This window comes from Pipistrellus hanaki, assembly GCF_964339955.1.
Source record: "Pipistrellus hanaki genome assembly, chromosome: 8".
Classification (NCBI taxonomy): Eukaryota; Metazoa; Chordata; class Mammalia; order Chiroptera; family Vespertilionidae; genus Pipistrellus; species Pipistrellus hanaki.
The window spans coordinates 5,657,156-5,678,687 of NC_140510.1; the positions used below are offsets into that span (position 1 = coordinate 5,657,156).

Genomic DNA, 21,532 nt, shown 5'->3' on the forward strand with positions numbered 1-21,532 from the left:
TAAGCATAAAGAGGATATAACAGAAAATGAACCAATATGAAATGTCGAATACAGTAACTGAAATGAAATATACTCTAGAAGGAACCAACAGCAGATTATATAAAGCATAGAATCAAATCAGTGATTTTGAAAACAAGGTCATGGAAAATACCCAATCAGAGTAGCAACAAGGAAAAAAATAAAATAAATGAAGATAGTTTGAGTTATCTGGGACAACATTAAGTGTAATAATATCTGCAATAGTGATACTAGAAGGAGAAAGGAAAGAGCAAGGGATTAAGAACCTATTTGAAGAAATATGACTGGAAATGTTTACACCTGGTGAAGGAAAAAGACACAGAAGCCCAGGAAGCACAGAGCATCCCAAGCAAGATAAGCCAACACTAAGATACATCATAATTAAAATGCTAAAGAAAAAAAGAGTTACCTAAAAGGGAGTATGTATGACTGTCAGCTACATTCTTAAGAAAATTTAAGGCCAGATGAGATTGGCACAGAATGTTCAAAGTGATAGAAAAGAAAACCCTACAACCAAGACTACTCTACTTAGCAAGAATATAATTTAAAATTGAAGAATAGATAAAGAGCTTCCCAGACTAGGAGAAGCTAAAGGAGTTCATCACCACCAAACCAGAATTGCAAGAAATACTAAATGGATTTCTTTAGGAATAAGTGGGGAAAAGGAACACAAATATAAATAATGCATGTTTTATCTATCAATAATTTACCGTATTTTTCGGACCATAAGACGCACTTTTTTCCCCCCAGAAGTGGGGGGAAAAAGTCCCTGCGTCTTATGGTCCAAATATAGCCTACACATATACTGTAAAAAAAAAAGTTTTTTTACTTGCCCAGCTCTGTGTGGTCTCTGTGTGCTTGCCCGGCTCTAAAATGGTTCTAAATGCTGCTGTTTACTTTACAGGGTTGATTACATGTGTTTATGACTGTGATGTTGGGTTTTAATGCACATAAAATATTTTAGGACACTATTTGTTTCAGAATCTTTTTTTCTTCATTTCCCTTCTCTAAAAACTGGTGCGTCTTATGGTCCGAGAAATACGGCATTTAAATACAAATGGCCTACTAAATGCTCCAATTAGACACCAGCTCTAGAACCCCGTCGAAGGGAACGGCTCTCTCACTCCTTACTTCCGCTTCCTTCAAGTAAGGAGTCGGTGCCTTCCCCTTTTTTCCTCAGCCAGGCGACAGAGGCGTAGGCTTGAGATGTTTGGCTTCAAGAGAAACGCAGTCATCGGACTCAACCTCTACTGTGGGGGCGCCAAGCTGGGGGCCGGCGGCGGCTGCGGCGGCGATGCCGCGTCGCCTTCGGGAAAAGGGCTCCTGCCCGCGGGGAAGGAGGCCGCCGCAGCGCGGCGAGAGGCCGGGGGAGGGGAGGCGGCGCCGGTGATTGGCCGGAGCGTGGGCGCGAGCCCCCCGGCCGCCCTGGCGCCGGACGCCCGAAGGGTCGCGCGGCCTTCGCCCATTGGCGCCGAGGGCCCCGACGTCACCGCGACCCCCGCGCGGCGCCGCCTGAGAAGATGGAAGCCGCCGCGGCCGCCGCCGCCATCATGTCGCCGGAAGAGGAGCTGGACGGGTAGGAGCCGGAGCCTCTGGGGAAGCGGCCGGCCGTCCTGCCCTTGCTGGTCGGGGAGGCCAGCCGCGGCCCCGGCGCGGGCGGCTCGCTGCCCTCCACGCCGCCCCCAGCGGAGGAGGAGGAGGAGGACGAGCTGTTCCGGCAGTCGCTGGAGATTATCTCTCGGTACCTTAGGGAGCAGGCGACCGGCGCCAAGGACACGAAGCCGCTGGGCGGGTCTGCGGCCTCCAGCCGGAAGGCATTAGAGACCCTCCGGCGGGTCGGGGACGGCGTGCAGCGCAACCACGAGATGGCCTTCCAAGGTATGCTCCGCAAGCTGGACATCAAGAACCAGGACGACGTCAAGTCTTTGTCTCGCGTGATGGACCACGTGTTCAGCGACGGGATAACAAACGGGGAGAGGATTGTGACTCTCATTTCTTTTGGTGCCTTTGTGGCCAAACACTTGAAGAGCATCAACCAAGAAAGCTGCATTGACCCCTTAGCAGAAAGCATCACAGATGTTCTCGTGAGGACGAAAGGAGACTGGCTAGTGAAACAAAGAGGCTGGGATGGGTTTGTGGAATTCTTCCATGTAGAAGACCTAGAAGGTGGCATCAGAAATGTGCTGCTGGCTTTTGCAGGTGTTGCTGGAGTAGGAGCTGGTTTGGCATATCTAATAAGATAGCCTTTTAAGTGAAAGAACTGACTCTTAACCAACTCCAGGCACCAGATCCACAACCATCTGCTGTGAAAAACAGTGTATTTATGAAGTTGGACTTCAAAGCTATCCAGGCTGTAACCTCCACGCAACGAGAAAAACGAGCGGCAAGAGGATTATGGCTAACAAGAATAAATGTCATGGAAAAAGTAGTCCCCATTGGAGAGTCACTGTCTCTAAAAGAAGCAAAGTTAAGTTTCAGCAACCTGCAAACTTTGGGAGGCCCTGAAGGAGGACTTTTAGATTTAGTGAAGATGGTAGGGTGGAGAGACTTGCTATCCTTGCCTAGAACAGGAGAGTGGCCAGTAGCCAGGCTAGTCATGCAGAGTTCATTACATATGCCCATTAATTTCTATAGTGTTAAAAGACAAGCACTAACAATGCCAGTGAACTGTAAAGTGAATTTAAGCTACAACAGAAATATGACTAGAAGCCTCAGTACTGTACAACAGAGTGTGAAGGGAAGCTTTTTCCTCTGTATAATTGGCTTTCCCAAGTATGCTTCTTGAAGAATACAAAGTCCAAGTGCTCAGGACTTTATACCTGTTCTACTTTGACTTGGTTTGAGTGGTTTAGTTTGTTAGCCTTGTAATGGCCACGGATACTTGACTTAAAGGCTCAATAATTGTAGTTACAAATGTGGATTGTCCTCAATTTTTAAGATAACAACTTGTAAATGTGTTTGTCTGTAAAAATTGTATATATTTTTACAGAAAGTCTATTCCTTTGAAATGTAAAGGCACAAGAATAGAATTTCCATTAGTTTTTTCATACCATTTTGAAATTTACAATTTCTATAGTTAGGAACCTATTTCTTACAGCTTTTCTATCCTAAACTTTGTCCTGGTCAATTCTAGATTGTATACAGAACCAGTTGATGTAATTGTATGCAACCTGGTTGTGATGGAACAATTCTGATTCATAACTATGCAGGCTTTAATTTTCCTATCAGATTTTGGTAAGTATTCCTTATAGGGCTTTTTTTTTTTTTTTTTTTTTAATCTGGATTGAGAAATTGGGTAATGGAAATTCTTTCAATACATTACATGTAGATTTACAATGATTGAGTCAGGTGGTTTTAAGGGGGGTGGGAGATGGGGAGCAGGCCATTGATTTACAAATAATGAGCTCTGATTGGGCAACAACTTGTTTTTTGAGTTCTTTCTGTTTCAACCTAGCTTAACTGGTGAACTAATGAGCTCTGATTGGGCAACAATTTGTTTTGCGTTCCTTCTGTTCAACCTAGCTTAACTGGTGAAATTTGTGTTCATGAGTTCATCTGCAAAGCTTTTAAAAAGGTTTTCAGCTGTTCCAAATGGGATTTACCAGCAGTATGTGTATAAAAAAGATCTCATCAGGTGGATGAGAGATGTTTGATCCCTTTGCATAAGTTGTAAAATTATGGCTTTGAAAGCAGGCCATAGTCTAACCATGGTGCTATTTTAGGCTGGCTTGTTAAACACGGGTCTAAGCCTAATATATAAATAAAGCAAATACTTAATTGTTTCATTTCTAAAAAAAAATAAATAAATAAAAAAAATAAATGCTCCAATTAAAAGACATAGAGTAGGTGAACGGAAGTACACAACGGAATGGACACAAAACTCTGGGGAGGGAGGGTATATATGGAAGGGGAGGCAATGTTAAAATATGTACACATATAATAATTTAATATAAAAAATAAGATAAAATTGCAACCAAAAAAATTAAAAATAAATAAAAAGTGACTAAAAAAGAAAATAAAACCCATCTATGCTGTTCACAATAGACCTACTTCAGATCAAAAGACATATAGAAGCTGAAAATAAAGGAATAGAAAATTATGTTTCATGCAAATAAAAACAAAACAACAAAAGAGCTGAGGTAGCAATACTTGTAAATTATAAAATAGGTTGTCAAACAAAGACTGTGATAAGATACTCTTTTATTAGATAGTATAATGATTATATTCCTGGGCATAAGAATAATCTTCCATATCATTAACTTCTGCCTATGCAATACTTCCTGATTCTTAGTATTTTTACCCTTGAAATGATAAAGTGTGGCACAGAAGTATTACACTATTCTTAAACCTTGGCCTTTGTAGTGAACCTGTCGGAATGCGGCATTTGTCCTTTGATGCCTACCTCTCACATTTGGTGGAACTGATTTGGCAATTTCTCAGCCATCCATAACTTTGCTGTTGATTTTACAGAACACTCTCCTGATATTTACTGGGTTAAGCTACCAAAAGGGGTTTCACCTTTTCTTTGTGTCTACCTAACACCCATCCACTTCCTCTATATGGTGGTCTCCATATATGCATGCACTCTCTTCCCTGGTGGGCCCCAGGCACCTCCTGCAATTGAGGTGGTATCTAGCCTCCTTTTTGCAGGCCTTTTCATATGATAGAGGTCTTGTACATCAAGTAGGCTGCACCTATTGCAAGTGTTACAATTGTGAATCCCCTTCTATGAGGCCACACTGTGGAAACCTAGTGTTCACCTTTCAGAATATAAAGGTATCAGAAAGGACTTGCCAATGAATCCATAAATAACCAAATCCTCCCAGGCACACATATACCTCCGCAGTAATACTATCATTTGCATGTATGAAAATCAGCCTTGGCCATCTAATTGCCTGGATAGTGGGAGACTAACTGGGCAATGTCTCCTGGGCCACTCTCACCCCCTTTTACTATTATTTAAATAATTGCAGTCACTACTCTGAAGACTCATTCACAAAAGAGCCTTATCAATAATAGATGACTACTTTGGTGAGAACCCTTCTGAATATGATGATGGCTGCTGTGGCCTTTCTGTTGGATATGAATTACCAGGCAGGGGATGAGGGCAGCCTTTTTCTTAGAATTATAGATTCATGTGCTGGTCTTGGCACTGCACAGTAAGATATAATGATGCAGACTCTAAGAGGGACTGTTAAAAGAATAGCCCCGTCACCCTCTAGTGCATTCAGAGATCAAGAAAGATCCTTACATTCATTCCTACCTCAGATAGTCTTCAACAGAAGAGTAGCCTTAGATTATGTGCTTGCAGCCCAAGGAGTTCGTGCCACAGTGAATCCTTCTTGTTGTACCTGGTTAAATATATCTTTCCAGGTCAAATTAGAAACAGCTAAGCTTCTTAAATTCTCACAGTCCTTTAAGGAACATTTCTGTTTTGCCATGAATGCTAGTAAATAATTATAATTATTTTTTTTTAATATTTTCAACTGGCTCCCAACTGGACCCAGAGCTATTTTAAGGTCTGGATTTAAAATTGTTGTAATCATTGCTATTCTGATTTGCTTACTGTACTTTATTAGAAAATTATTTATGCTTTATACAACCAAGTGTTTTAGTCTCTTGCAAAAACTCAGATAATGGTTGCTTAAGAGCAGAGATAATTAATCAACCTTTTCCCAGCAGAATAGCTTGCTGCAATTGAGATCCTCATTGAGGACAACTCCAGGTAAGACCATGCCTAAGATCCACTTCCCTTGGGCCTCCTTGTTACTCAGATGTGAGTGTTGTCCCTATGCTCCTTATTTCTTCCACAATAACACTTATTTCCTCCTATGCAGGGCATGGCACAGTAGGAATGAGATTCCCTGGGAATGAGGGACCAGACATTCCTGATTAACTCTATGCTAGAATGGTTGATTATCATTGTTTTCCAAGGAAAGATCTCAAACAAATGGGACAAATATAAGCTGAAGTATCTAAAATGGAGGGCACTAAATTAGAGTTGGGAGGTCACTGGGGAAATCAGACATTTGAAATTTTGGGCTTTGTGCTTGCTGTACAGTGACATCCTTGAACGTGCTTCACCCTTGTTTTCATGTGTTGGTTACCTCAGAGTTTCATCACCTGGTCTTGACCAGTTTTGTTTTTAATTAGCCATCACACTATGTTGCATAGCCAATGGGAACAGCTACTTTTGTTTCAGCATGTAGGTTTTGCCTTTGTAAGCTCTGGTTTTCTTTCCTAGAGGACATTTCAGCTCTTCTCCTGAATTTGTGTCTCCTTTGGTCCCCAAGTAAAGATTTAACTGTTTTATAGAGTCAGATATTTATTAGTCAAACAAGTCTATATTTGACTGTTTAGCTAATATTGATGGAGCACTTTGAATGCAATGCAATTTATGCTAGGAATGGAAGACAGACATAGTTTCAAATAATGTATCTGAAATGCTTTCTTCCCAGTAGGAAATGACTGCAATGAGGTTGAATAGGTGTTAGAATGAATGTTTATATTAAAATCATTTTGTTTTTGTAGGAAAGAAAATAACCAAATCTATAGGTTAAGATGGGGGGGGGGGTAAATGCTTTTAGGGATGACTCTCATCACTGGTCATATTGAAGATTTGGAATTCCTTCAATAATTTACCTCATATATTCATATCTTTAAAAGATGCAACTTTAAGCTGACATGCCTTTCTACCTTGGGAACAGCTCTCTCCAGCATAGACCTCGCAGCCTGCCTCCTTTTCGAGGACGTGCTCTTGTGAATAACCACAGCACCAGTTTAATGCTGGTCTCTGGGCTTCCACGACCTTCTGTAAATAACACATTCATGACAAACGACACTTTTTCGAGGTTATTTCATGTGTGTGGACCCCTCTTGACAGCAGAGTGCTTGGGGATAAGAACAGAGGTTGTATTTGCCATGACTTATAGTTGTTCTCAGTAAATTGCTTGAAGAATCAATCAATACATGAAAATCTTTACGCTAGCCTCTTAACTGTGTGGTTGTTGTTGTTTTCTTTCTTTCTTTTTTTTGCTTTTCCATTTATTTTTTTCTTTAGAATGCTGTTAGTTTTTTCAAAAAATTTAAGCACTTCAGAAAATACATAAAATAATGTAAGAGATACCTAGAAATAAGATGTTATGTTCTATGTATCCTTTATGGGTTTCTTTTATCTCTTATTAAAATATCATTTCCATTGTCTTCATGCTATTTTTGCATAAAATAAATGAATCTGTAGATTAAGTTAAAATTACTATGGATTCCTACCATAAAATCTCATTTCCAGAGCCAATGACTGAGATTAACCTGACTTGTATTTTAATATACATTTTAGATATCCACAAAAGAATATTTAGAGTACATTGTATGCATTTGTTTGGTAAACGCTTTATTTGCTCATTTATTATTTTAATATTTATATATTACATACATCTAGATAATTATTTGTATTTTTGATACCTGGGCAGACTACATTTAATTAACATCTCTTTCCCTTATTAGACATTTAGGTACATATTATTGAAGATTATCTTGGTCCTGCTGCAATATTATGAACCTTGAAATTGCATTTTTTAACATAGCAAAGGTTTGTTATGGCTCAACTAAACTTGAAAGTGTGTCAGGAATCTTGCTTCATCTTTTCACTACTCTAACTGAAAGACAACTCTTCCAAACCCACTGTAGCATGACAAGAAATGGGTTGAGGAAACACACTGATGATTCTTATCACATCTGCTCATATTTTATGGTCAGGATTAGTCAGATGAACCTAATCTAACTGTATGGGATTCTGAGAAATGTAAATGTGTCTAAGGGATTCACAGTATGTCTAAATTGCACTGTATTGTGAGCAGTCATGCTTCCTATGTTTGGGCTTACATGTGAGAACCTTGTACTCTGAGGTTCATTATACTTCTATGAAATAAAAGTAGTATTTCTGGTAAAGTTTGCATATTTTCTATTTTTATGGAGCAGTCATATTTTTCTATATGGTGATGGCACATCATGTTCTTTAATTAGGTCTTAAACAACTTCAACTGACATTTTGACAACCATCTCTCTATGTTTCTTGAAGTCATTTTTAAATATATTTTTATTGATTTCAGAGAGGAGGGACAGGGATTGAAAGACAAACATCAACGATGAGAAAGAATCATTGATTGGCTGCCTCCCTCACACTGGGGATCAAGCCAGTAACTCAGACACGTGCCCTAGACCAAAATCAAACCTGGGACCCTTCAGTCCTCAGGTCGCTTAGCCAAACTGGCTAGGGCTTAAGGTTATTTTTAAAATAATTTAATCCAAGTCTTTCTTATACCATAATACATGTAACTAACGCTATAAATTTACTTTAATGCTAGTTTATATATGTAAGACTTTATGTATTGATTTAATAACCATTCAACTCTAAATCTATTAAATTTTATTGCAAGTTTCTCATTAATCTATGAGATACTTAAGATGTCATTATTTAAAAAAGATTTTGTAATATTTTTGTCTCTCTTTTACTATTTGATTATAATTTTATTACACAGTAGCCAAAAAATGTACTCCCTTTATCGCATCCTTATTTGAATTATTTGTTTTTCATTGGTAGTCATGTTCCATAATAGTAAATTGTATTATGGTTATATTGTTTTTAATCTCATTTTTTTTTTAGAAAATTGATTATAACATGTACCTAGATATGGATATTTTTTGTGCTTGTAATTTATATATTTATATATATATACATATATATATATATATATATAAATATATAAATATATAAATTACAAGCACAAAATATATATATATATATATATATATATATATATATATATATATATATATATTTAAAGAGGAAGAGAGAGGGAGAGAGAGATAAAAACATCAATGAAGAGAGGTAATCATTGATCAGCTGCCTCATGCACGCCCCCTACTGGGGACCAAGCTTGCAACCTGGGCATGTGCCTGACCAGGAAAGGAACCTGGGCTCCTTTAGTCTGCAGGCTGATGCTCTGTCCACCAAGCCAAACCAGTCAGGGCTCCGCTTGTAATTTTTTTACTTTGTCTCATGTATAGTGCTATAGTTTTTACCAAATTTAAGAAAGTTCCATTCATGATTCTTTCATAGATTTGATAATTGAAAGGTAAATAAATAGATAGGTCATACTGTTCTCTCTTTTGGAGACTCTAATTATATAAACTCTACAGGCCCTGTGCTCAAGATTTGTGCACTCAGACAAAGGGGTCCCTCAGCGTGGACTGTGTCCTCTTGCAGTCTGGGAGCACTCAGGGGATGTCTGATTGATGGCTTAGACTCAAATCCTTAGTGCTGCCACAGAAGCAGGAGAGGCTCCTGCTGCCACCACTGCACTCACCAGCCATGAGCCTGGCTTCTGCCCCACTGACCACCAGGGGCAGCTCTTGTGTTGAGTATCTGTCCCCCTGGTGGTCAGTGTTCTCATACCAACCAGCTGTTCTGCCATTTAGTCAATTTACATATTGGCCTTTTATTATATAAGATTAGTGTTTTAGTCAATGTGGATGCCATAACAACAAACATTTATTTTTCCCAGTTTTAGATACTCAGATATTGAAGATCATGGTGTAGGCAGGTTCATTGTCCAGTGGGGATCCCATTCTCTAGATTTAGACAGTCCTCTTATTCATGGCGAAGAGGGGGAGTACTGAGGGATGCTCTCGTCATCCCTTTTATGAGCCTGAGTCCCATTCGTGCAAGCTCCACCCTCCAGATCTAAATACCTCCTAAAGGCCCCAGCTTCAAATAAAAAATCACATTTTGAATTTAGAGTATAACATATAATTTGGGGGGGAGGGATATAAACTCAGTCCAAAGAAGTTAGATATGGCAGATCATTTGTTAATGTCCCACAGGTCAACAATGGTATTTTTGGTTTTGTTTTTACTTTAAGTCGTTTTTTCTCTCTCTATAATTGATTTGGATTGTTTGTATTGTTACCATATGAGGTAACGTATTAGGAACAAAACAAAACAAAAACAAGAAAACCTCAGAGTACATTGTCATTTCTCTCCCTCAGTTTTCAAATTGTTATTAATCATATCCAGTCTTTTTTTTAAAGCATTATTATTGAAAGTATTACAGATGTCCCCCTTTTGCACCTTAGGCCCCTTCTAGCCCCCTACTCCCTCTATAGGTATTGTGTTTTCATGTTTCATGTTCTTGGCAGTTCTTTTTATACCATTTGTTTCTCTTTATGTTCTTTTTTCTTATATCAATAAAAATATGGATCATTTCGTAACATAACACTGCATTATGGCCTTTTCTGTTATCTCTGAAAGTTCTAAGTCAGTTTCCATTGATGAGTTTTTTTCTGGTTTTGACTGATTTCTCCTTCTTCCTCTCCCTCCTCCTCCTCCTCCTCTTCCTCCTCCTTCTCCTCCTCCTTCTTCTTCTTCTTCTTCTCCTTCTCCTTCTCCTTCTCCTTCTTCTGCTAGTAATTTTGGATTGAATGTTAGATATTAGAAATTTTATATTTTGAATCCCATACTTTTTATATTTCTCTGAAGAGTAAACAAGTGTTATATTTTTCTTAGTAGGCTCTAAAGATGCTTTGGGGTTAGTTCAATGCTGTTGAAGTTTGTGTTTTCAGCTTGTCTTGGGCAGAATTAGAGTGGACTGTATTCTTGATCTTATTTAGATTTTTAAAAAAGCATTGACTGAAGGCCCTGTATATTCCCCAAAGGCTCTACACTCTGAGGGAAATTCACAAATTCCTGGCCCTGTGTGACCTTTGTGAATTGTTCATCTTATTAATTTGCAGAATTATTATTTTCTTAGAAGTTGCTTTGTTTAATTTTATAAGATTTCATACTATGCATGTGCATATTGTATCCAGGAAAGACTCATGGGAGCCTTATGTAGAATTCTGGAGATTTATATTTCTTATTTTGTTTGATTTTGTTAATTATCCCTTGAGAATATTTTTTTTTTCATTGCTTTTCAGAGAGAGTGGTTGATGTGAGAGAGACACGTGGACTGGTTGCCTCCCCAATATGCCCCAACCTGGGCAGGAGCATACCCACAACCCGGGTACTTGCCCTTGACTGGGAATCAAACCCGGACCCTTTTGTTACATGGACTGACACTCTAATCACCAAGAAACACTGGCCAGAGCAGAACTCTATCTTTCTGTAGTTTTAGTTCCTTATTTCTCTCTAATAAACTTCTAGTTGCCTTGATCTCTACAGATTAGAAAAATTATTTTTCTGAATTCCAGGATATTTTCAAGCATGATTTGAGGCTCCTCTGGCCTTTGCTGTAATATGAAAATTACCTTCAGTCAGAACATCTAGACTATATTTTGCCTAATTAAGTTTCTTTCCCTTTTCTGGTGAGTTACAGCCCTGTGCTGCCTGTGGAATTATGTCTGAAAATAGTTACTTCCTATATTTCCTCTAGTTGTTTAGTTGTTATAGTGCAAGGGTAATTTTAGAGCATCTTATTTCTTCTTCATGGTTAAAGAACAGAAATTCTCCCAAGTGTTCTTTCTTTTTTAATCAGGGATATGTGATCTGTTAAGTACATTTACAAATATTTTACATTTCTTTTAAAAAATATTTTCAGAGAGGGAGAGGGAGGTATAGAAACATCAATGAGATCAGCTGCCTCCTGCATGCCCCCTCCTGGGGACAGAGCCCGCAACCTGGGCATGTGCCCTGACTGGGAATTGAACCACGACCTGTTTTATAGGTCAACACTCAACCACTGAACTATGCCCAGCAGACAAAAATATTTTACTTTTCACTCTGAGTTTAGAGTTGTGTAGAATTAATTGTGTGATGTTCACTCTCCTATCTTTGTCAGAATTCCCAGACTGCTCACTTTAATATTTTTATTTAAGGTATCTTAAAATATTTACTTGAGTTACACAATTAGAATAAGTTTTAATAAAGAGGTTTATTTTTCACTTGTAAAATGTAAATAATAGATACCCAGCTCAAATATATTAAGTGGGAAAAAAGAAAATTATCGTTTGAATCTTTAGTTTTAAGTACTGCTGGGACCAGGGTTCCTAAAAATAGTTTTGTGTGTGTGTGTGTGTGTGTGTGTGTGTGTGTGTCCCATTTCACTGTTATCCTTTGACTCTGCTTCTTCACTCCCCTCAGTACAGGCCTCCTCTCCTCTTACAGTTACAATGTTGTTGAGTGGCTAAAAGCAGTCTTAGTGGATATGGAACCCCCACTCTCTGCATAGCAGTTCCAAGGAAGTGATGTTATTGGCTTGTTTATTTCCTGTGCCACTCAGGGAGACCAATATACTACAAGGAGTGTGTGCTGTGATTAGCCGGCCTCAGTCACATCACCACCACATACAATGGATTTGAAGTGGGCTGTGCAAAGGAACAGATCCAGGCCATGCAAGACCCAGGTGTCATGTGCTGCTTTGTATTTGTGTCACTCATGTTAGTGATGTTTGATTTTTGAAATAAAGGGTACACTCTTTGAGGACTCAAATCATAATTTTAAAGTCAGAAAGGCCTAAAATAAAAATAGAAACATTCAAATAAGACCTTTAGCTCCCCGTCTTATTTTTTAAACTAGTTTATCAAAAAAGATGGCTGTTACAATCAGATTGCTCTATTCACTATCTATAGGAACATAGAATTTCCTGTTCTCGTGCTCTAATCACTCGTCATACCTGGAAGGCTTGCATATCCCACATCCTCTGTCAATGAGGAAATCCTACACATTCTTCAAAACTCAATTTATAATGTCTCACTAACCATCCAGACTTAAAATCATCTTTGTCTTTCCTCTGAAATTTCTCCTGAATCTACGCCATTCCTAGGCAATGTTCTATTTTTGTGTCAATATATCTTACCTACTTGATTATAAATTCCTTTTGGGGAGATATATTGCTTTACCCCTGGGTTGTGAGTAGATGGTATAAAAGGACACAGGTTTTGGAGTCAGATAATGCTGGGTTTGAACTCAACAACAGCCCCTCATTTTGCATCAGCATTCCTTGGTCATTTTACTTAATGTCTGAGTACTAAGTTCTGTGCTTGGCACGTGGGGATGATGATATTTGTCTTTAACATATAAAACATCTTAGGTCATATTATAGGGGCAATGGTTCACAACAACCTTTTTAGCCCCTTTGGCAACTATCAGTAGACCTCACTCCTCGCCAGAGTTAAATAAATACTTCTAACTGATTGAATAGTCCAGGTAAGTAAGATTCATACTTTACAGATTTGACTTTAGCGTTTATTTAATTTGACACCATTAGATAGAAAATGAAAATACGGGAAAAAGCAGATTATACTCTACTTGACTTTGACTAATGGGCACGAAATAGGAGTTAGGGCTTTTTGGCAGGATGATGGTAATGTGATTACTTTATTTTGAAAAATGCCTGGCCATAATGGTTTTACAATGTTTACTGATAGAGTTGCTGGGCATATCAACAAAATTACTTCCTGAACAGTATAATCTTGGTTTACGACTCTTGGTCATATTTCCTTTCCTTTAAACAGAGGAAGGAAAAATTGCAATTATATGTTACACACATCACCATGAGAAGAAAGAAGCCCATTAATAATGGCCACTATTAATTAATGCACCTTACATATACAAATTTTCCCAATAAGGAGGTTAGTAATGTTGTTATTCAGGTGATGAAGCTAAGGCTCCAGATTCAGGTAATTTGTCCTGGCCAGTGTGGCTCAATTGGTTGGAGAGTTGTCTGGTACACTGAAAGTTCCTGGGTTCAAGTTCTGGTCAGGGCAATGACTACGTGGTGGGTTCAGTCCCTAATTGGGGCAATGTAAGGAGCAGCCAATCTATGTTCCTCTCTCTCTCTCCCTCTCTAAAATCAATAAAAACATTATCTGGTGAGTATTTAGAAAAAAAAGGTTTTAGGTAATTCAAATAGCAGAAGTATGAGATTAGAACCCAAATATTTCTTATTCTGATACCAATGTTATGCCACCTCTTGACTAGCTTGGCCAATAAATCTATAAACAAGCCTATTATGATATGACTTTGAAAAATTATCTATAAGATAATCTCACTTTTTAAATAAAGAACCTTTCATGCCAAGAGATCCTTTCCTCATTACCTCGCAGCTGTCACAAATGGAAGATTACAAGTTGAGGATGGATGAAGGAGCAAAATAAAATAAACTCTAAAGAAACAAAGATCTTATTTCCATAATAATTTGCCATGCAATGCATAACAAAGCAGGACAAAGGAAAAGTACTACATCTAGCCCTGTAGCATGTCCTTTGGAAAATATTGTCTCATTATATAAACTATATGTGATGTTAGCCATTTTTTAAACACCACTTAGGCTATCAGTTAAGCATCTTTTAATAAATTTTCTCCTTTTTAGAAATCAAAGTATGGGCATATATTAGTCTATGTGCTAAAAAACAAACAAACAAACAAACAAACAAAAAAAACGGTGTGGAAAACCTTCATTTTATATTTTATTTATATGAAATCAAATTTTCAATGAATCCTTATAATTGAACTAATTTTTAAATATATTACATTATACAATAAGTATCCATTTACCTGTGTTTCAGTCTCCACAGATTTATAAACTCTCTTAATACATAAACATTGTTTTATGTAAACTGAATCTCTAATTCCAAACAATGGCAAATAATAGTCTCTTACTGTGTTAGTGAGAATCAACTTAATTACATGGACTTATCTTTTATCTGTTCTTATTGAATATATTTTAATTAAAATGTCCAAAACATTAAGTTGTTTAAAATGATTGGGTTATGCAACAATTACACATGGTGACAGGTATCATACACTGTTTCCCCCAAAATAAGACAGTGTCATATAAGTTTTTGCTCCCAAAGATGCCCTAGGTCTTATTTTCAGGGGATGTCTTATTTTTCCATGAAGAAGAATACAGTACACATTTATTGTTAAAGGAAAATAAAGGAAATTTATTACCTGTATACAGTACAGTAGTACTTTAACACAAACCAGACAAACTGTGAATCCTACAGTATCAAGAATTTACTCATTTATTCAGTGACAATCATGTCATCATCTTCTGGAACATCATCATAACAATCCAATTCCTGAATTTTCTGGTGAATTTCTTATGACTCCATTTTTTTCAGAATCAGTGGACCAAATCTCTCATGTTTAGCCTAGGGGGGCCTTATTTTCGGGGGATGCCTTATATTTCACTCAGAAGGAAACCTGTAAGTAAGTTTTATTTTCAGAAGATGTCTTATTTTCGGGGAAACACCGTACTATACATCTATAAATAGCATAAGTCCTATATAATAAAAGCCCAGGGGCATAATGACCAGAACCACCATGGCCCCTCCAGGGCTGACCCCACCCTCCAGCAAGCAGTTAGGGGAGATCAGGCAGGCAGATGAGTGGTTAGGGGTGATCAGGTAGGCAAGCAAAAAGGGGAAATCAGGTAGGCAAGAGAGTGGTTAGGGGCAATCAACTAGGCAGGCCAGCAGTTAGGGGTGATCGAATAGGCAGGTGAGTGATTAGGGGTGATGAGGCAGGCAAGCAGTCAGAGCTCTGGGATAGATCACCTCAAAGAGGGAGACCCAGGCCACAGCCTGCAGGAGGGATGCTCGGCAGCTGCGACAGGAGGCCCTAGCAGTGGTGGACACTGCAGGGCAGGGCTGGTGCTACTGTGGCTTCTGAGTGGGCATGATGCCTGCAGCCAGGCCCAAACCTCAGGGTTGCAGCCTCTCCTTGCAGCTTCTGCAGGGATGAACTGCTATGCCTCCTGCCATGATGCCTGGGCAGATCCCAGACCTTCCCATGACTGCAGGCTCTCTGCCACGGACTCCCCAGATTGGACCTGAATACAGAGGAGCTGAAATACACTGACATCCACAACATTGGGGCCAGGATCGCTCCCTTGCACTTCCTGGAGTTGAAACTGGGCAAGAAACCTGTGAAAAGTGAGCTAGACAAGGAAGAGGGGTGGAGGAAAAGGCGCCAGGAAAAGAACAAAGCGGCAGAAGCCAGATGCCAGAACAAGAAGAAGGACCGGATGGAGTGTCTGCAGCGGGAATCTCAGTGGCTGGAGCTCATGAATGTGGAGCTGAAAACCCAGAAGGAGGAGCTGAAGCAGGAGCGGCAGCAGCTCCTCCTGATGCTCAATCGGCATTGCCCCACCTCCGTCATCAGGACTGACAGCGTTGAGATCCTGCCTCAGAAGCCAACCCACTGCTGGAGCAGCTGGAGAAGTGACCATGGCCTGGGAGGAGCAGAGGAGGAAGAGGAGGGGATGAGGAGAAGGAGGAAGAGAAGGGTCCCAGAGTGCTCTTCCTTGCTGCACGAAAAACTCTCAATGAGGTTCAGCACAGCCAGCATCGACTGGGCTTTCTTGTGAAACTCAGTTCAGCCACACCAGGGGGAGAAACCCAGGCTGATGCTGAGACCAAAGTAGTCCTGAGGAGGGCCTGTTCTGCCTGGGGCCACGTTTGCAGGAGGTAGCACAGAGGCTCTGGGTCAGAGAGATGCCCAACCAGGCAGCTGTGGTCACTTCTCTGGCCTCTCCACCAGGGCACCCACTCAAATGACCTCCGAACAGCCAGGAAAAGCCATGAGTTGCAACCAAAATTAGACTGAGTATGGAACTCAGAGTGAAACTGCAATCTGCCTCCCCCAGCCCTGACCCTGACCCTGACCCTGATGCAAAGCTGGAGAAGGCACAGTGTCAGGTCCAGCTCAGTCCTGCCTGGAGTGGCAGCTGGGGCTACCCTCGCTGGCACTGCTGGAGATACCATGGGCATAAGGCATGGGCACTTCCAAAGCACTTACTCATTGAATGTTCACAGACTGGCTGTCCTGGCAGGGCTTTCAACTGCATATGTTCTTTATGCTTTCTTCTTCTTTTTTTAAAATATTGTTTACAAAAATGATATTATCATATATAAGCAATATATAAACGGATTTCTATAATCATTTGATGTGATACAGTATAAATATGCTATAGATTGTTTGTTACAAACAGATATTCAGCAGTTATGGCCGTTGTGTGTAACTCCTAAGTACTGTAGTCTCTAGATGTTAAGGGGTGGCAGGGGCATGGTGTATGCATTTTCATCCTGGTAAATCCTTCATTGTACTCATATCTGTATCACTCAGTAAACATTACTCTTACTTTAAAAGAAAGAAAGAAAGAAAGAAAGAATGAAAGAAAGAAAGAAAGAAAGAAAGAAAGAAAGAAAGAAAGAAAGAAAGAAAGAAAAAGGGAGGCCCAGGCCGCCAGCTGGAGACACTGTGGCAGATAGCAATGTCCCCACAGAAGGAACCCCCAGGCCAGCTAAGCATTACACCCCACACCTGCCACCTGCAAAGGGAGCCCCAGACCAATCAAGCCTGCAGAGGGAGGTGAGTGGTGGCAGGGAAGGGGGCGGGAGGGGGGGAAATGTTGCACAGATGGCAAGCAGTGGCAGCAGCGGGGGTGGGGCCAGCTGCCTGCAGCCATGGGAAGGAAAGCCCTGATAGGCCCTGATCTCAGGCCAGACCTGGGGACCCTACCCAAGAGGTCCAGAATTGTGAGAGGGTGCAGGCTGGGCTGAGGGACCCCCCTGAGTGCATAAGTTTTTCATGCACCAGGCCTCTAGTTAAATAATTATTAGAAAAAGTACTACCAGTCTTATAAAAAGCTAAAACTAAGTTGCTTTAGTGTTTGTTTTATCTCAGAAATACTTTACTTATTTATTTTTTATATTGGAATTGCATGAAAGAAAATAAGTTTTTACTGAATTTCTGATATATTTGCATCACAATAAATATGTTTGAAATATAATGGAATTTTCTTATTGAATTTCTGCCCAGCACAGAAACCACAAATAAAACAAAAATGCAGCCAATGTAATTGGAGAAGATACTTGCAAACAACATAGCCAATAAGGGGTTAATAACCAAAACACAAAAGAACTCATACAACCCAACAACAAATTACACACAATCCAATTATGAAATGGGCAAAGGACCTGAACAGACACTTCTCCCAAGAAAATATGCAAATGGTCAACAGATATATGAAAAGATGCCCAACTTCACTAGGTATTGGGAAAATGCAATCAAAACTACAATGAGCCGAGACCAGTTTGGCTCAGTGGCTAGAGCTTCGGTCTGCGGACTGAAAGGTCCCGGGTTCGATTCTGGTCAAGGGCATGTACCTTGGTTGCGGGCACATCCCCAGTAGGGGGTGTGCAAGAGGCAGCTGATCAATGTCTCTCTCTCATCAATGTTTCTAACTCTCTGTCCCTCTCCCTTCCTCTCTGTAAAAAAAAATCAATAAAATATATTTAAAAAAGAAGATGTAGTATGTATATACAATAGAAAACTGCTTCATCATAAGAAAAAATGAAATACTGTCATTTGTAGTAACATGAATGGATCTTGATAATATCATGCTAAGCAATAAAATTAAGATGGAAAAAGACAAGAACTATAGGATTTCATTATATGTGAGATATAAAATGAAAGCAACAAATGAACAACAAGATATCAAATTAAACTCATAGATACCAGACAGAAAAGGGGATGTGTGTATCGATAGTTAGTAAACGGAAAAGGGGGTCAGATATACTACTATGGTTACAGAAGGAGATTCAACTTTGGATGGAGAACATACAATGAAATATACAGATGATGTATTATAGAATTGTACACTTAAAAGATATAATTTTACTAACTGACTTCACCCCAGTAAGTTTAATTAAAAAATAATTTCTTCTCATCAAGTTGCTTAAAATCCATATCAAATAAACAGTAGAAAGCAAATGTTTGGGTTTCTAAGGCACCAAGACAAATAGTAATTTAGATATGTTAATCAACTGTATGATTTAATTAGCGAAAGAAGTAAAATCATTTAATCTAAAATGTATTGACTGATTGTGTGTGTGTGTGTGTGTGTGTGTGTGTGTGTGCCTGTGCATGCATATGTGTGTGTTTTTAAATAGCTATCAACTAATGCACATCTGCAGCTTAGGAGGAAGTTGGGAAACATTTAAAAAGCTAGACCCAGGAGTCAGCCTCTCCCAGCTCTGTCTGAAGTCTCATAAGTACAAGTATAAACAAGGCAACTATGCTAAATGAGAAAAAGAAGAGAAGCTGTTACAATATAGAGCAGCGGGCTTTGGGATGTTGGTTTCCATATGATTTTGGGCAATTCTAGCTGAGATATAAATCCCCACAGCTCAATGTAGGGGAAATCTTATTTCATAATCACATAACAATTCCTCTCATGTGTATTTCTGGTTTTGTAGTTTGTTAGGAAATCACTTGTGTTCTGTCTTGTGGCTCCTGGGCTCTCTGGTCTTTCAGTCTTAGTTTTCTGCTTTCTGTGTAGTTTTGGAATAAATAGCAGATAAATTATATACACGCCTTACCACTTCAGTCCAGAAGTGACACACATTATTCTCTCCATACCCCACTAGTTATAATCCAGTCATATGTCCACACTGACTGTAAATGTAACCCAGCTTTATGAAACAACAACAACAACAACAAAAGAAAGTTGGGGAAAGTATAGCCATTCCCTATCAAAATTATTAATTGTATTTTATTCTAGGGAATATTTCCAAAGAAAGTAAATTTAAAATAAAAAGTAAGTAAGAAAAATAAAAAAATAAAAATTACTAAAAGAGTCAGTAAAAAAAAAAATCAATTGAAAATAAAGGGGAATGTGCAATAACCATAATATATTACTACTTTTTATGTTTTAATTAATCTCTAATTTCTGTTTTCTTCACTCTTTTCACCATTTTCTTTTCTTTCTGTGACTTTTTTATTGAATTTTCCTTTCATTTTCTTTCCTCACATCCTATGTTTTTCCTATTTACACTGCCTTATGCCACATATTCTTACTACCAATTATTCTTCAAAAAATTGTTTTTTGCACATATCTTAGGGGTCTTCTGAAAGAATACACACACAAAAACAACAACAACAACAACCACAAAAACATGAAAACCAAACAAAACACCTCTGTTGACATTTCAGCTAACAGCTCATATGGCTCATGTGGCTAAAATTCCAGGTCAGACAGAAGGATAGCTGCTCAGGCAGCCCCATAGAGTGCCCAGTAAACATTGCCAGCCTCTCAGCACATCACAGGCTCAGAAGGAAACAGATATTTATGTAAACTCTACAGCATTCTGTCCGTCCTTTCTTTCAAATGAGACAACAATCCTTCATCCATATAATTCAAAATAAGTTTCAGGGACCTATAATTTGAGGAATGGAAACTGGAGTACTAGACCAGAATAAGCTGGTAGTCTGTATACATAAGGGAAGTCTAAAACATGATAAGTGTGAGCACACTGTAGTATGTAGGCATCATCATGCAGAAAAACTTTTCTGTCGAGGAAGCAGTAGAGATGTGTTTCTGGTGAAAAAACTCCTTTTCTTCCTCCCTATGAAATGCACTGTTTACAAATATAATGAATGTAAAAGAAAAATTACACATTTGACTTTTGGGGGTTTCAAATTGATGTATAACTTAGTATCATAATTTATTTGTAGCTCTACCTCCTTTCTATTCTCAGTGATTTTATAGTCAACTTAAATATGTGAATCTAAATAAATTTACGCTAGTTTGATCAGAATGTGATATGTATATGTATATGTTTGTGTATTCTTGATAGCTCTAAATAATTTTTTCCACAATGTATTCATGTATTTCTAATATATCCTCTCTAATAAAAGAGAAACATGCAAATTGACCTTCCCTACACCCAAAAGCCACGCCCACCAGCCTAATCAGGGTGAGTACGCAAATTAACCCAGCGAAGATGGCGGTTAATTTGCATCTCCAGGCCAGCGCAAAGAGAAGACTGAAGACAGTGCAGAAAGAAGCTAAGCACTGCAGAAGGGAGTGAAGCTGTGGAGAAGCAAGCAAGCGAGGCGGCAGAGAAGGCAGGAAAGCAGGTGGGGTCGGGGAGAAGGGAGAGAAGCAGATGGGGCAACAGAGACTGCAGCAGAAAGCTCTATTGCAGGAATCTTCCTGTAAGGGGCATCTAATCCTATAAAATAAAAGGCTAATATGCAAATACTAGAGGCCAGATGCATGAAATTCGTGCATGGGGGATGGGGGGAACTTTCAGCCTGACCTGCACCTTTTCCAATCTGAGAGTCTTTGGGGGATGTTTGACTGCTGGTTTAGGCCCTATCACACAGGGGACATCCCTCTCACAATCCCGGACCACTGGCTCCTAACTGCTTACCTTCCTGCTGGCCTGATTGCCCCTAACTTCCCTCCCCTGATGACTGGTCGCCCCTAACCACCACTGCCTTGTCCCCTGCCACCATGGTTTTGTGTGGAAGGATGTCCAAATGGATGTCTGGTCTAATTAGCATATTACACTTTTATTACTATAGATTATACAACATAAGCTTTAAGGAAGAATTGCATTAGTAGAAATGAAGATACATTTCATTAAAAAGTGTATATTGGTTTGATATGATTCAAATCCACTTGTTTATGACAAAAATCAAGTCTTTAAGAATAGGATTACTTATC

At 39.2% G+C, this 21,532-nt stretch overlaps 1 protein-coding gene across 1 annotated transcript; it reads left to right on the forward strand.

Moving 5' to 3' along the window:
* The first annotated feature begins 1,145 nt into the window (after positions 1-1,145).
* On the forward strand, positions 1,146-3,803 carry LOC311626922 (induced myeloid leukemia cell differentiation protein Mcl-1 homolog). The gene is given in 3 exon segments (XM_084892845.1): positions 1,146-1,510; positions 1,513-1,595; positions 1,599-3,803. Coding segments are annotated over 3 exon segments (1,032 nt in total). The 5' UTR covers positions 1,146-1,224; the 3' UTR covers positions 2,262-3,803.
* The last annotated feature ends 17,729 nt before the right edge of the window (positions 3,804-21,532 follow it).